Here is a 14,518-nt window from a genome sequence, read left to right as displayed (position 1 = left end):
TCTACCTGATGCCTTTTAGTTGATGTGTCCACTTAGTGTCTGATAATTAAGTACTGGTACTTCAGCTTCTACTACTCCAGGATCCCATCATTCCCCTGAAATCAGAAAGCCCATCTCAGTGGTGGCATCCCTTCATAGTCATAGCTGTTATATATGGGAGTAACCATAGAGCTTTGAAAAGATTGCAGATGGGGGCTGGGGATGTGGCTCAAGTGGTAGAGCGCTCGCCTGGCATGTGTGCGGCCCGGGTTCGATCCTCAGCACCACATACAAACAACGATGTTGTGTCCGCCAAAAACTGAAAAATAAATATTAAAATTCTCTCCTCTCTCTTTTTTTTTTTTTTTTAAGGTTGCAGATAGTCTCTCAGCAATATGTTTTTCAGTGCTTTAATAAAGGGAGTGTCTTCTGGATTGTTTCATGGAACAAAGGTCGGAGGTTGGTGTGTAGGTGACAAATGATAAATCTAGTCCAACATTCCTATCTTTCTCAGCAATTGGATCCTTCCTCTTGATAGGCAAACTCTGGAATCTCTGCCTTATTAAATGTAAACCATTATTAATCCAAATTTCTGTCAGCCTACCAAGTAAATGATAGAGCCAACTCTAGCTGCATGAGTTAACACATTCCATATAGGATCTTGAGTATAGGATCAGATCATAAATATTTTAGGTTTTACAGGCCACGTGGGTTTTGTCACAACTACCTAACTTTGTTGTTGTGGCATAAAAGCAGCCAAAGATAATATGGCCCATTCATTAATAGATATGACTGTGTTCTAGTAAAATTTTATTCACAAAAACAGTAAGTGTGCACTGATCAGTGAGTTAGACCTAGTATTGTGTTTCATTTCACTTTTCTTGGTCTAGCACCTTTAGAATCCATTCTCATACATGTTCTATAGGGTTCTACTTGTTTATCAGCAAAGACTTTTGCTATGTCCTTTGGATCATAGCATATATCTGTCTCTCAAGAGCCTGCTGAGATTTGACTCTAATTATAGATAATAGGAGTAGTTATGGTCAGTTTTGAGAATAATGTGTCCCCCTTTTCAGCCTTCTTCCTTATAAGATTGTCTTATGGTTTTTGAAATAGTAGTTTGAAAGGCTAGTCTTCTCAGACAAGGAAGAGAGGCTTATAAGGACTCGAGATTTGTTATTTTTCTCTGTTTTAGTAAAGTATTCAGAAGAATCAACCTCACATTGCAGTCTTTATTTTCACCATTTCTGCCATATGGTTAGGTATGGCAGGTACTTGGCCTTCTAAGACCAAGTCTTAGAAGTCTTCTAAGACCAAAGTCTCAGCACTTTGTTATGATCAACCATAAGTGGTGACCTAATTGTGATTCTAGTACTTACAATGGATTACCAACATCTCCTTTTCCATTGTCAAGGAGCTCAGAACTAACTCAAGTTCCAAGGGTACTTCCAACTCAGTCCTCAAATCGCCTTTTGTGGGTCTGTCTCCTGGGAATTCCAATACCAACTGTGTATTAGTTTGGGTCCATTCAGGAGCCAAAGCACACAATAATATGAAAGGGAAGACTTACTGTAAAAAAATTATTAAGATATGATAGGAGAGTAACACAGGATGCAAAGAGAATGCTAAAAGATATTCCAGAGCTGACAGTCCCAAGGAAGAGCCAACTTGGAACAGGGGCCCCTTTCTCAAGGCTGGGATTCAGGCCTTATTGGATAAGGTATAGTAGTAGCCTGAGTTTGTTAATGGTGAAATTGGCTGAGTTGTTGCCATAGTAGCTGGGCAGATAGGAAACAACCCTGTCAGGTATAGGTGAGCCAAAGCTGGTTGGTTTATTTGTAGAGGTGATTGGGAGCTGCTGTGGGTATGTGTAGCTAGAATGTACAGTGTCCTTGTTATGAGGTGCCTGGGCCAAGGCTGTGACAGGTTGCTGGGGTTGGGCCTCTGGACACATGGCCTCTGGCTAGGGCAGAGCAACACTGGATGTCCTCCCCATACATACCATGTAGTAGAAGTGGCATAACAGACCATGTAGCAGGAGCCAGAAAAAAATAAAATGCAGCAAGCAGAACCAGGAAGTGTCCTTTCCTTCAGTTCTCTTCAGTGCCCTTTACTGACAGAACATAACATTGTGCTCAGTGTAAAACAAGAAATGCTTAAAAACTCCAGTCCATTAATTTTAGTGCAGCTGCTGAAGGAGGAATTCAGAGTTGAGAGGAAATTTGTGATAATTGGCCTGGTCAGTCAGATCATGTTATTCTATTCAAGATGCTTCAGTAGTACCCCCTCCCCCCCCCTTTTTTTAACTAAGAGAAAATCCCAAACTCTACATAATTATCCCGCTATTTCTGTGACCTCATATCACTCTCTGTTGGCTCTGTTACAGTTGTCCAGGCCTCCTTGCTGTTTCTGGAACATGTCCGTGCTCTCCTGGCTTAGGGCTCTTACACTAGCTGGTTCTTCTTGGAAAGCTTTTTTCCTAGATCTCTGCATGATGAGTTCCTCACTTTCTTTAAGTCGCTTTGATGTCAGCTTCTCAAGGATGCCTGCTCTTGACCCCCTTATTTACTCTGTCTGGCCCCATCACCCTATACTCTCAATCCTCTCAGATCACTTGACTTTTTCCATAGTATTTATTTATTTATTTATTTATTTATTTATTTATTTATTTATTTAGTGTGTGTGTGTGTGTGTGTGTGTGTGTGTGTGTGTGAGATGCTGGGGATTGAACCCAGAGCCTTATGCATGTGAGGCAAGCATTCTACCAACTGAACTATACCTCCAGCCCTCCAAAGTAATTTTTACCTGACATTATTTACTTACTAATTATTGTCCATCTCCTCCCACCATAAAGTCAGGTACACTTATCCCAAGTACTTAGAACAGTGTTTGGTGCATTATAGATGCACAGTAACTTGAATGTTAAGATGAGATTCTAGCTTAACAAAGTAGTTCTAATTTTATTTGAAATATTTTCACTATGGGTGTTAGGCAATTATTTTAGTTTGTATACTGGCTATAATCTTTTGACTGGTTAGGTTGATATGGGTAAATTTTGGGGCTTCTTTTATAAAATGAAGGGCTGTTTGAGTTTAATGGTTACTTTCTCTAGGATTTTTAGCTTCTGTGGCTTTTCTCATAACAGTAGATGACTAAGCCAGATAACTAAGTTTTGTTTTTGAGAATTAAATTTGGCTCATGGAAAATTAACTGATTATTTATTTATTTTTAGGTGCTGAATGTGGAGTAAATGCAGATGTTGAGAAACATCTTGAATTGGGCAAGAAATTACTTGCAGCTGGACAGCTAGCTGATGCTTTATCTCAATTTCATGCCGCAGTAGGTTTGTATTATAAACCAAATCACTCAGTGGCTGTTTTAGTGAATTCTAATTAGTAGCTCTTTTTATGGATAAAATTTCAAATAAGGATTGTTTCATGTTAAAGAAAACATTAAAGATATTTGCAGGATTCTGGATGAAATAGATTAATAAATCTTGAACGCATATGTATCCCAACATAAGAGGTAATGAGATTTACTATAAGTACCAAGAATAACTCAACATTTTGACAGAATACTTAATGTATTAAATCGTTTTCTGATTTCTTACACAGACTTCACCTAATACAGTTTAATTTTCTTGATGTCTTGGGGCTATCAGGATGGTAATTACTTTGATGCCCTTGGAAGATTCTGTGGTTCATTGACTCTTCAGTATTGGTCAAATTCCAACCACTCTTGATGCTGTTACTTCTTTGTGCGTACTTATGTCTGTCTGTAGCATCAGATGTCATTGCAGCTTTTAATCTGTTAGGACTGAGAATGAGATGACAATAAATAGGTTAAAAGTGAGGGCTTGAAGGGTTTTCTTATGAGTCACTGCTTAAACTTTTATGTGAGGATTTTTTGATATTGACTTTCCTTAGAGCCCTTTTTTATTTACTCGTACATTTCATCTTGATTTGTGATAGTTTAAGAGAGACTAGTCAACTACTCAACAGGTAAGGAGGTAGTTTATTTTTCATAAGTTACACTTGTGCTTCCAGAGAATTATAATTTCATTGTTATTTTACTATAAAAACAAAAAGCAGGTAGGGATTGGTCTGGCAATAATTTTCTTCAGCTTATATTTTTATTGATGTAATTAGCTCTCTGGAATAATAGGAAACATACATTTTAATATTTTTCTTTATCATTTGATAATGCTGTGACCTTGGTCCAATTGTGTAAGACAGTCTAGATCTAAATAAATTAGCTGCAGATTCCTAATGGTTTTCAGTGTGCCACCCAAAGGAATTTATATGAAGATTAGGTGAGAATAATGAATATAAAGTTTTTTTGGAAGTAAGATATAACCATACACATAAAATATATATTAATAAATCTAAATTTTTGTCTCAAGAGATTGGCTCTTCTATATATGAGTTTGATGTGTACCTAAGAGTTTTCTAACTATGTGGAGTTTCCACTAGGAATTTTGTATTTCAGGGATTAATTTATCTTGATAGGTAGTAGTTACTTGGCATAACAATTTGCACAAGTTACTTTTCTCTAAGGGCCATTTACTGTATGACCACATCACTACTAAGTCTGCACTTTTTCTTGTGATTCACTGTCATCAGAGCTGCAGTATGGTAATTTAAATTATTTTCAGTTAGTGTCTTCAAAAAAGCATTTCTTAAAATACACAACTATTGCTATTAGAATATTTGCAGAAATTTATACTTAATACCTATTATGTACTTTATGATCTGCTTTTTAAAATTTTATTTTATTTTCATTTATTCTTATTAGTTATAAATGACAGTAGAATGTATTTTGACATATTGTACATATAAACAGTATAACTTCCCATTCTTCTGGTTGTACATGATGTGGAATTACATTGGTCATGTATTCATAATTACACATAAGAAAGTAATAATAACTGATTCATTCTACTATCTTTCCTATTCCCATTCCCTCTGCCTTACCTTTATTCCCCTTTGTGTAATTCAAAGTATGCTTTTGAAGTCTCACATTTAGCAGAAATGTCAGGGGCTATGGAATATTGTTAAAGTAATTTCAGGTGACTATTTTTGGTTTACCAATGCAATATAAGACCTTGAGATGACTCTTCTCCAAAATACTCAGTAAAATATCACTCACTGAAAGATGTAAACAGTAAAGGTGGTAATTGATTGGTGAAATTGAGTGAAAAGGAGGATTTGAAATACTGTTAGTACATTCCAGATTTGAGTAGGAGTGTTATTTCATTATGATTTGGCAAATAGCAGTGATTCAGTATAATCTCTGAAGAACTACACTAGTTCAAGAACATTTATCATTTTATGTAAAACATGGATTATTCATAATATAGGAAATAAAGTTTAAACTTTATATGATGGGAATATTCAGTATATTAAAACATACTGAATATATATTGGCCTTTTGGATCTCTTCTGAGGTGTTTGTGTTTATCAGAAAATAACTTTTTCAGAGCTTTGAAAATATAAGCTATTTGTGATATCATCCATGTATTAGTACATTGCTTGATTACAAAAAAGTTCATTGAATGTTTATTCACTCACTGAGATGGTTATACATTCACTAAAATGTTTATACTTTTCAACTTCTGAATATGGTGATATACTTTATTTCTTTTAACTTCTGTGATTAGGAAATTGCTATTAGTATGTAATAAAATTTGGCTTATAATAGTATATTAATGGTTTATTTTTTATTATAATGCCTCTGATTTTTTTAATAGTTAATGAATATAAAAGTAACCTGTGTTCATTGTGAAACATTTTGGAATATATGGACAGTAGAAGAAAACTGGTACCTCTGCCTAGATAGCTGCCTAGACATGTAGCTCTCAGGTGCAACTATGGTCAGTTATGCTGACAAGATCTGTGAAATTTTAATTTATTGCACATTCCAAATAAAATATAAACTGAATTGAAAATATTCTATATCAAGCATGTTCTAAGTATGGTAACTTTGTTTGTTTTGCTTTCCTCAAGCTAATTTCTTATGTTATAAGAAATACTGTATACACAGGCTGCTGGCTTTGCTCTTCTTTCTAAGTCTTTCAAGGGAAATTGATCAGGAAAAAAATTTCAGGGACACTTAGCTGGGGTCATATATGAAATTTGTTTGTAGATTTAAGGAAAATCCATTTTCATTGTTGATACTCCTAAATTCTTTTTTCCAAAAAAGACTATTTTACTTTTTTATTCTAGCATGAAATATATGTAACAAGATTTACCGTTTTGTGATTTTTGATTGTATAGATCAGTGGCATTGTGTGTTCACATTGTTGCACAACTATCACCATCTATCTCCAGGATTTGTCATCCTAAACTAAAATTCTGTACCTATTAAATAGTAATGTCCCATTTCTGACCTCTCCACCATTCCCTGTCAACTATCATTCATTCTACTTTCTATGAATCTGAGTAATGTAAGTCTCACACATAAATTGAATCATAAAACGTTTTACCTTTTTTGTCTTGGCTTACTTCACTTAGCATAATGTTTTCAAAGTTCATTCATGTTTTAGCATAAATCAGAATTTCATTTCTCTGTAAGACTGAATAATATTCATTGTATGTATATACCGCATTTTGTTTATTCATCCATTGATGGACATTTGGGTTGTTTCCAGTTTTGGGCTATTGTAATAATACTGCTGTGAATACAGAGGAACAAATATATATTTGAATCCTGCTTTCAACTGTTATTTATATCTTCTTTTTTAATAACAGGCATCTAATGGTTGTAAAGTAGTATCTCAATATGGTTTTAATTTGCATTTCTCTAATGGTTGGTGGTAGTGAGCATCTTTTCCTGTGCATACTGGCCATTTACATGTCTCCTTTCATGTTTGGTTTTGTTTATAGGTTATTCTCTCATCTTGTCCCACCTTTCCTTGGCAGTACTTCACATGGTTTTCAGTGCCATTGACAACTATAATTTTAAATGATCATGTACTATCCTGCCACATACATTCCCCTAATATACTATTTCCTAGATGATAAGTCTTTCAGGGGTGGAACTTGCAGGTGTTTTTTTTTTTTTTCTCTTGGGTGGAGGTTGGTGTTGGGGTTGGAATCCAGGGCCTTGAATGTGCTCTTTTACTAAGCTATAACTCCAGCCCCTTCATGACTCATTTTTGATGAAGAAATTATTTTCTTAATGCCTTTCTTAATAGCATTATAAACTCTAATACTATTCAGGTGATTTAATTTTTTTGAATAGAGTTAATGATATTGTTTTAATTTTCAGATGGTGATCCTGATAACTATATTGCATACTATCGAAGAGCTACAGTCTTTTTAGCTATGGGAAAATCGAAAGCAGCACTTCCTGATTTAACTAAAGTGATTGAATTGAAGATGGATTTCACTGCAGTAAGTGTATCTACACTTTGTTTAAAGGGGAGCTTAAGGAACTTGGAAGAGGTCTTTTTTTTTTTTTAAATTATAGATGGAAACAATACTTATTTTTATGTGGTGCTGAGTTTTGAACCCAGTGCCTCATACATGGTAGGCAAGTGCTCTACCACACAGCCACAACCCTAGCCTCTGGTCATTGTTTCTTATTGTGAGAATTGGAAAGGTACGCATAACCAGAGCATATCAAAGCTACTACTGGGGACAAAGAGAAATTCAAAGTCCCTTGAATTTCTGGGTATAGTGTCATGTACCTTTAGTCCTGACCACTTGGAAGGCTGAGGCAGGAGGATCTCGTGATTCCCAAGATTGAAAGGCTGCCGGGGCAACATAGGGAGAAATAAAACATATAGTAGTAACACAAAAAATAACGAAGTCTGTCTGGGCATGGTGGTGCACACCTGTAATCCCTCCTAAGGAGGCTGAGGCAAAAGGATTGCAAGTTTGAGATCATCCTGTCCTACTCAGTGAGACCCTGTCTTAAAATAAAAAATAAAACAAAAAGAACTGGGGGATAGAGCTCAGTGGTAGAGTACCTCTGTGTTCAATCCCTCAGGAAGAGGCCTGGCAATAATATTAGCTTTGTGGTTTAGAAACACAAATTTGTGTGGAGATGGAATGTAGGGGAAGATGTGAGGGAGGCATGAAATAAGGGGCTGAATTAAGAGGCTGTCATCTGTCTGACAAGTTTTAGTTAAGTCTGTAGCAGAAAGAATAAAGAGGGAAGTTCAGTTAAGTGGTGATTTTTGGTGAGGATACCATGAGGAGTTAGCAGGGCTCTCCCTGGAACCAAGGCACAAGCTTCCGAGTTGTAGAACTTACAGTCTAATGTGATTCTGTGAAGATTGGTATGTCACTGTAAGAGCTGTGATGTGTGCACAGGGAACTCATTGGATGGAACCAAGTTGGTGCTTTCCGAGGCAGAACAGATAGAACCAATGACCAATTAGATGGTTTCAGAATTAATATGGTGACCATTTAGTATTTATATCCTGCCATACTTCAAAAAGGATTTGAGATAACAATTATATATGAAGTGAATGTTTGAAATGTTTTCATTTTTTTAAAGGTGCAGTTCTCAAGTGTCAAATTTTTATTGAATCTGTTAACTCTACACAGCTAAGCACAGTGTTTCACAAAGATTAAGTAGCTCATTTTCCTAGTGTTAGCTATTAGCTAGTTGAAGTAACTTTAATTTTGCTTTTTACATGTATTGATGTATTTGACAGAGGATTAGGGAAATTTTATGTACTGTAAAATTGATGAGTGGAATATCAAGGTGATTTCTGTTTTCTGGTAGACATTGGTCATCAGAGAGTTGATACTGGAAGAGATGAGATTATGCTCATTAGAAGAGGAGGAATATTAGAGATGAAAGAGGAGAGGCACTATCCTTCTTGTTATAGCAGAGTAAATATTTGCATTGAGAGTTAATATAAAGCAAACCCATTTCTGGATCTTTGATAAAATCTCAAAATAATACAACTTTCATATTAGTGGCAGAAAGTATTTTTAAAAATTGAATATAAATCACATACCATCAAAGTCAGTGTTTTAAAGTATTCAGTGGTTCTTAGTATGTTCACAAAGTTGTGTAATTATCATCACTGTCTAGTTCCAGGATGCTTTTGTCACCCTCAAAAGAAACTCTGTACCTATTTGCAATCACTCCCCATTTCTACCCTAGTCCCTGGCAATAGCTTATCACGGATTTGCCTATTTTGGGATATTTCATAAAAATGAGGGTGTTTTCAAAGTTCTTTCATGTTGTAGTATGTATCAACACTGCATTCCTTTTTTTAAAAAATATTTATTTTTTAGTTGTAGTTGTACACAATACCTTCATTTGTTTTTATGTGGTGCTGAGGATCGAACCCAGGGCCTTGCACTTGCTAGTCACGTGAGCATGCTACCACTGAGCCATACGCCAGCCCAGGCATTCCTTTTTATGACTGAATAATAAATAATTCATTGCCTGGATGTATCAAATGTATTTATTGATTTATTAGCTGATGGAAACTTCAGTTTACATCTATGAATATTCATGTACAAGTTTTTGTGTGGAAATATGTTTTCAGTTTTCTTGGATAGAGCAAAATGTATTATTTTTTGTGGTACTAGGAATTGAACCAAGGGGTACTCTACCACTGAGTTACATCTCCTGCCCTTTTTATTTTGAGACAGGGTCTCACTAAGTTGCCTAGATTGACCTTGAACTTGTGGTCCTTTCTGTCTTGGCACCCCAAGTAGCTGGGATTACAGGTGTGTTACTGCGTCCAGTGAGAAAAAAGTATTTTTAAGGAGGGACACTTTCACAAAAATTTTATATATTCATTGATTCCAGGAAATATTTTTAGTGCCAAGTCAAATGAGCTTTGGAAGAGTATTATTTACATCATTATCTTACTGAGTTTTATTCTTTGTATTTTAAAGAAAGTTTAGAAATGAATAGTACTCAGGACAATTCTCTTTTTTTTTCTTTTCCCTAGGCAAGATTACAGAGAGGTCACTTATTACTTAAACAAGGAAAACTTGATGAAGCAGAAGATGATTTTAAAAAAGTGGTAAGTTTAATTTGTACCTGGCTCTATGTATGTGTTATCTTGAGAAAACATATTGGGCTTTTTTTTTCTTTGTATTAAGACATTTAGTAGTAATTCTATAGCTAAAAAGGAAAATTGTCTGATTTATTTATATAAGAATCACAGGTTTCTGAATTAATATTTGGTGACTGACATCAAAGAATGACCTTAATTAACAGTTGGAGGATAAAGTGCATACAATCAATATATGATCCTAATTCAGTTTGTACAGATAACTTACTCTGTTTTATCCTGAGACTCTAAAAATGTCTGCTGAGGTATTCTTTTTTAAATTCTTTTTAGATATAGATAACAATAAAGTATGTTTTGACATATTATGGATACATTGAGTATAACTTATTTTAATTGGGATCCCATTTTTGCAGTTTTACATGATTTGGAGTTTCACTGGTTATATATTCAAATATGTACATAGGGAAGTTATGCCTGATTCATTACTGTTTTTCCTATTCCCGTCCCTCCTCCCTTCTTTTTATTTTTTTACCAGCCACCAGCTGCTTTATTGAGCACCAGATTTTCAGCAAGTATTGCTGTAGGGGGAGGGTTTCAGAATCATCCATGGCATTGGCCAGAGCCCTGGTCCCTGCCCAGGGCACATAAACAGAGGAGAGATGTGGCCATGCCAAGATCTGTGTTTATGTAGTCTTGAGAGCATCAGTAGCTTTTAAAATCTTTGTCTTCCTGGAAGGAATACAGGTTAGAGTGTAGCTTGATCCCAGAGTTGTGAAGAATCCATCTACAGAGCTCAGAAGATGGCTCTGCCATCATCAGGGGTCCTGCCCAGAAGCATCTTATAGACTCTGTAGAGCTGGTCAAGGAGCTCCTTCTTCTCATCTGCTGAGAGGAAGCTGGACTTTGCTGCATTGATGTTCACTCACTTAAATTCCTCCTTGATGAAGACCATGTTCTGTTTCGTCATCTGGTAGTCAGGGTTCAGGGTAGACTTGAAGATGAGCAGGTCATCTGTGTTGAGCGAGTAATTGGCCTGGTCATTCTTGAACCCAATGACTGCATGCTCGGTTTTTGCCTTCCAGGCACCTGTGGGGTAGCTAGACCAAGGGCAGACCTCAAAGTGTTTTCCTGCCACAGCCTGTTATAAAGTTACTTGTCCTCCAGGGCATGGTAGCCATGTCCCAGCCTCTTGGACTTGAATGTCTCCATAGCCTCTTGCACCACCTCTGCAGAGCCTACCTCCCTGGCATGGGCGGTGTGATGGATGCCGCTCTTTACCACCTCCTGGTAGGACTCCACATGCCCTGGAAAGAAGCTGCTTCCTTTGATCTCTTCACCAGCCAGGTTGATGACCACCACAGTATGCTGCTGGTACTTCTTACACAGCTCCCCCACTTCAAGGGACCTGTACATGCAGCACAGGATGGACTGCACCTTGATCCCAAAGACTTGCTCCCACTCCTTCAGGCCCTTGTCTACTATGTCCAGTACCTCATCTGGGGTGAGGTCCCCTTTGGTCTGGTTCTAGGGGATCGGTTCCACTTTGGATTTGGCCAGCCAGGTGTGGGCTATAGTGCACCTCTTCATACACCACGCCCTCTTTGGCCTTCATCTCCACAAACATGTAGGTGATTCTTTTTATGGCCTTTCTGAAGCCTGTGATAGCAGAAAAGTAATACTCCAGCTTGGCTAGACACTGTGGCTTATTGATGCTAATAAAGTTCTGTAGCTCCTCTGCTTTGTTAGCTGGGGAGGGCAATCCCTTACTTCCTGCTGTAGTATAAGATGGTTGTAGGCTTGACAGCCCCATCAAGGTGGACATGCAGTTCTACTTCAGGCTTGCCAAAGGTGGGCTTCTGGGTCATGGTGCCAAGCTTGCACCCTGGCACTGCTCCCTCTGCTGAAGGTCAGTGGGTCTCCTATGGCCATCATTGCTGGTGGCCCGCCATGTTCTTCCTACCTGTGTCTAATCCAGTGGGTTAAGGATGAATCTATTCTTCCCTCTCCCCCACTCATTGTGTGTGCATCTGCATATCAGAGAGAACATTTGGCTCTGGTTTTTGGGGATTGGCTTATTTCACTTAGCATGATAGTCTCCAGTTCTATCCATTTACCAGCAAATACCATAATTTCCATTCTTCTTTATGGCTGAGTAATATTCCATTATGTATATATATCACATTTTCTTAATCCCTTCATCTGTTGTAGGGTACCTAAGTTAGTTCCATAGCTTAACTATTGTAAATTGAGCTGCTGTAAACATTAATGTGGCTGTGGCACTGTAGTATACTGATTTTAAGTCTTTGGGGTATATAACAAGGAGTAGGATAAATGGATCAAATGGTAGTTCCGTTCCAAGTTTTCTGAGGAATCCCATACTTCTTTCCATAGTGGATGCACCAATTTGCATTCCTGCATTCCCACCAGCAATGTATGAGTGAACCTTTCCCCCCACGTCTTTAATAACATTTATTGTTATTTGTATTCTTGATGGTTGCCATTCTGACTGGAGTGAGATATGGGATCTAGTTTTAATTGGCATTTCTCTCAATTGCTAGAGATGTTGAACATTTTTATATATTCTTTGACCATTCTTATTTCTTCTATGAAGTGCCTGTTCAGTTCCTTTGCCCATTTATTGATTAGGATATTTGTGTTTTTGTATGTTAAATTTTTTGGGTTCTTTATATATCCTAGAGTTCTTTATATAGCTCTATCTGAGGTGCAGGTGGCAATGATTTTCTCTCTTCATGCTCTTGATTTTTTTCCTTTGTTGTTAAGAAGCTTAAAATACTGGCAAATCACATACAAAAACATATTAAAGAGATACTGCACCATGATCAATTCCTGGGATTAATCCCAGGAATGCAAGATTGGTTCAGCATATGGAAATCAATAAATGTAATATCTCACATCAATAGACTTAAAGAGAGAAATCACATTATGTCAATAGATGCAAAAAAAGCATTTGAAATCAATAAATGTAATACCTCACATCAATAGACTTAAAGAGAGAGATCACATTATCTCAACAGATGCAGAAAAAGCATTTGACAAATACAGCACCTCCTCATGTTCAAAACACTAGAAAAACTGGGATAGTAGGAACACACCTCAACAATGTAAAAGCTATATATGCTAAATCCAAGGGCAACATCATTCTAAATGAAGAAAAATTGAAAGCATTCTAAGAACAGGAGCAAGACAGGGATGTCCTTTTTCACCACTTGAATTAAACATAGTCCTTGAAACTCTAGTCAAGCAATTAGGTGGAAGACACAAATTAAAGGGATGTGAATAGGAAAAGAAGAGCTCCAAGTATTTCTATATGCCAATGACATAATTCTATATTTAGAAGACCCCCCCCCAAAACCAAACAAACAAACAAAAAACTCCACCAGAAAGCTTCTAGAACTCATAAATGAATTCAGGACAGTAACAGGATATAAAATTAACATCCATAAGTCTGTTGTATTCCTAGTCACCAATGATGAATCAGCTAAAACAAATTAGGAAAACTGTCCTATAGCCTCAAAAAATAAAATAAAATGCTTGGGACTCAATGTAACAAAAGAGGTGAAAGACCACTACAATGAAAATTACAGAACACTAAAGAACTAAATTGAAGAAGACTTTAGAAGATGGAAAGATCTCCCACATTCTTGGATAGGGAAAATATTGTCAAAGTGGCCATACCAGCAAAAGCACTATACAGATTTAATGCAATTTCTATTAAAATTATGACATTCTTTATAGAAACAGAAAAAGCAGTCATAAAATGCATTTGAATAAAAAAGAGTCCCAGAATAGCCAAAGCAATCTTTAGAGAGAAAAGCGAAGCAGGGGTATCATAATACGAGACCTTAAATTATACTATAGGGCCATAGTAACAAAAATTGCATGGTATTGGCACCAAAATAGACATGAAGACCAATGATACAGAATAGAAGACAGAGAGAAACCCACATAACTATAGTTATCTCACACTAGACAAAGGCTACATTGGAAAAAGATAGCGTCTTCAACAAATGGTGCTGGGGAAACTGGAAATCCATCTGTAGTAGAATGAAATTGAATCCCTGTCTCTCACTCTGCACAAAAATCAACTCAAAGTGGATAAGGGACCTAGGCATTAGACTAGAAACCCTGTACCTACTAGAAGAAAATTTAGGCCCAATTCTCCATCATATTGACTTAGGAACAGACTTCTTCCACAAGATTCCTAAAGTATAAGTAATAAAATAATTAATAAATGGGATGTTGAGGTATTCTTAAAGTCTGAGTGACTTAAGGGATGTTTCATTTGTTTGAGAACAATCATGAAACAGAACTTTTTTTTGTTTTTTGGAACTAGGGATTGAACCGGGGTGCTTAGCCACTGAGCCAGTTCCCTGCCCTTTTTATTTTTTATTTTGAGACAGTGTCTCATTGAGTTGCTCGGGGCTTAACTAAATTGTTAAGACTGTCTTCAAACTTGTGATCCTCCTGCCCCAGCTTCTGGAGCTTCTGGAATTACAGTCGTGCACCACCTTGCTTGGTGGAAACAGA

The 14,518-nt window shown here is 36.7% G+C and overlaps 1 protein-coding gene and 1 pseudogene across 2 annotated transcripts in view; one reads left to right on the top strand and one right to left on the bottom strand.

Annotated features, from left to right (window-relative positions):
* Positions 1-14,518, top strand: part of Dnajc3 (DnaJ heat shock protein family (Hsp40) member C3) — a 58,782-nt gene that overhangs the window by 20,354 nt on the left and 23,910 nt on the right. Inside the window, exons 2-4 of one of the 2 annotated variants that reach the window (XM_026399235.2) lie at positions 3,212-3,322; positions 7,249-7,373; positions 9,905-9,979. In XM_026399235.2, the coding sequence (XP_026255020.1) occupies positions 3,212-3,322; positions 7,249-7,373; positions 9,905-9,979 (311 nt within the window). Of the gene's footprint in view, positions 1-3,211; positions 3,323-7,248; positions 7,374-9,904; positions 9,980-14,518 lie in introns of those variants that run through there. The other variant, XM_026399245.2, reaches the window with a different exon arrangement.
* LOC113190204 (adenosine deaminase-like) lies at positions 10,764-11,835 on the bottom strand (annotated as a pseudogene).

The sequence above is a fragment of the Urocitellus parryii genome, chromosome 2, assembly GCF_045843805.1.
Source record: "Urocitellus parryii isolate mUroPar1 chromosome 2, mUroPar1.hap1, whole genome shotgun sequence".
In the NCBI taxonomy this organism is placed as follows: Eukaryota; Metazoa; Chordata; class Mammalia; order Rodentia; family Sciuridae; genus Urocitellus; species Urocitellus parryii.
Note: the sequence above shows the minus strand (reverse complement) of the source record. Positions and strands in the feature narration are given on the sequence as shown.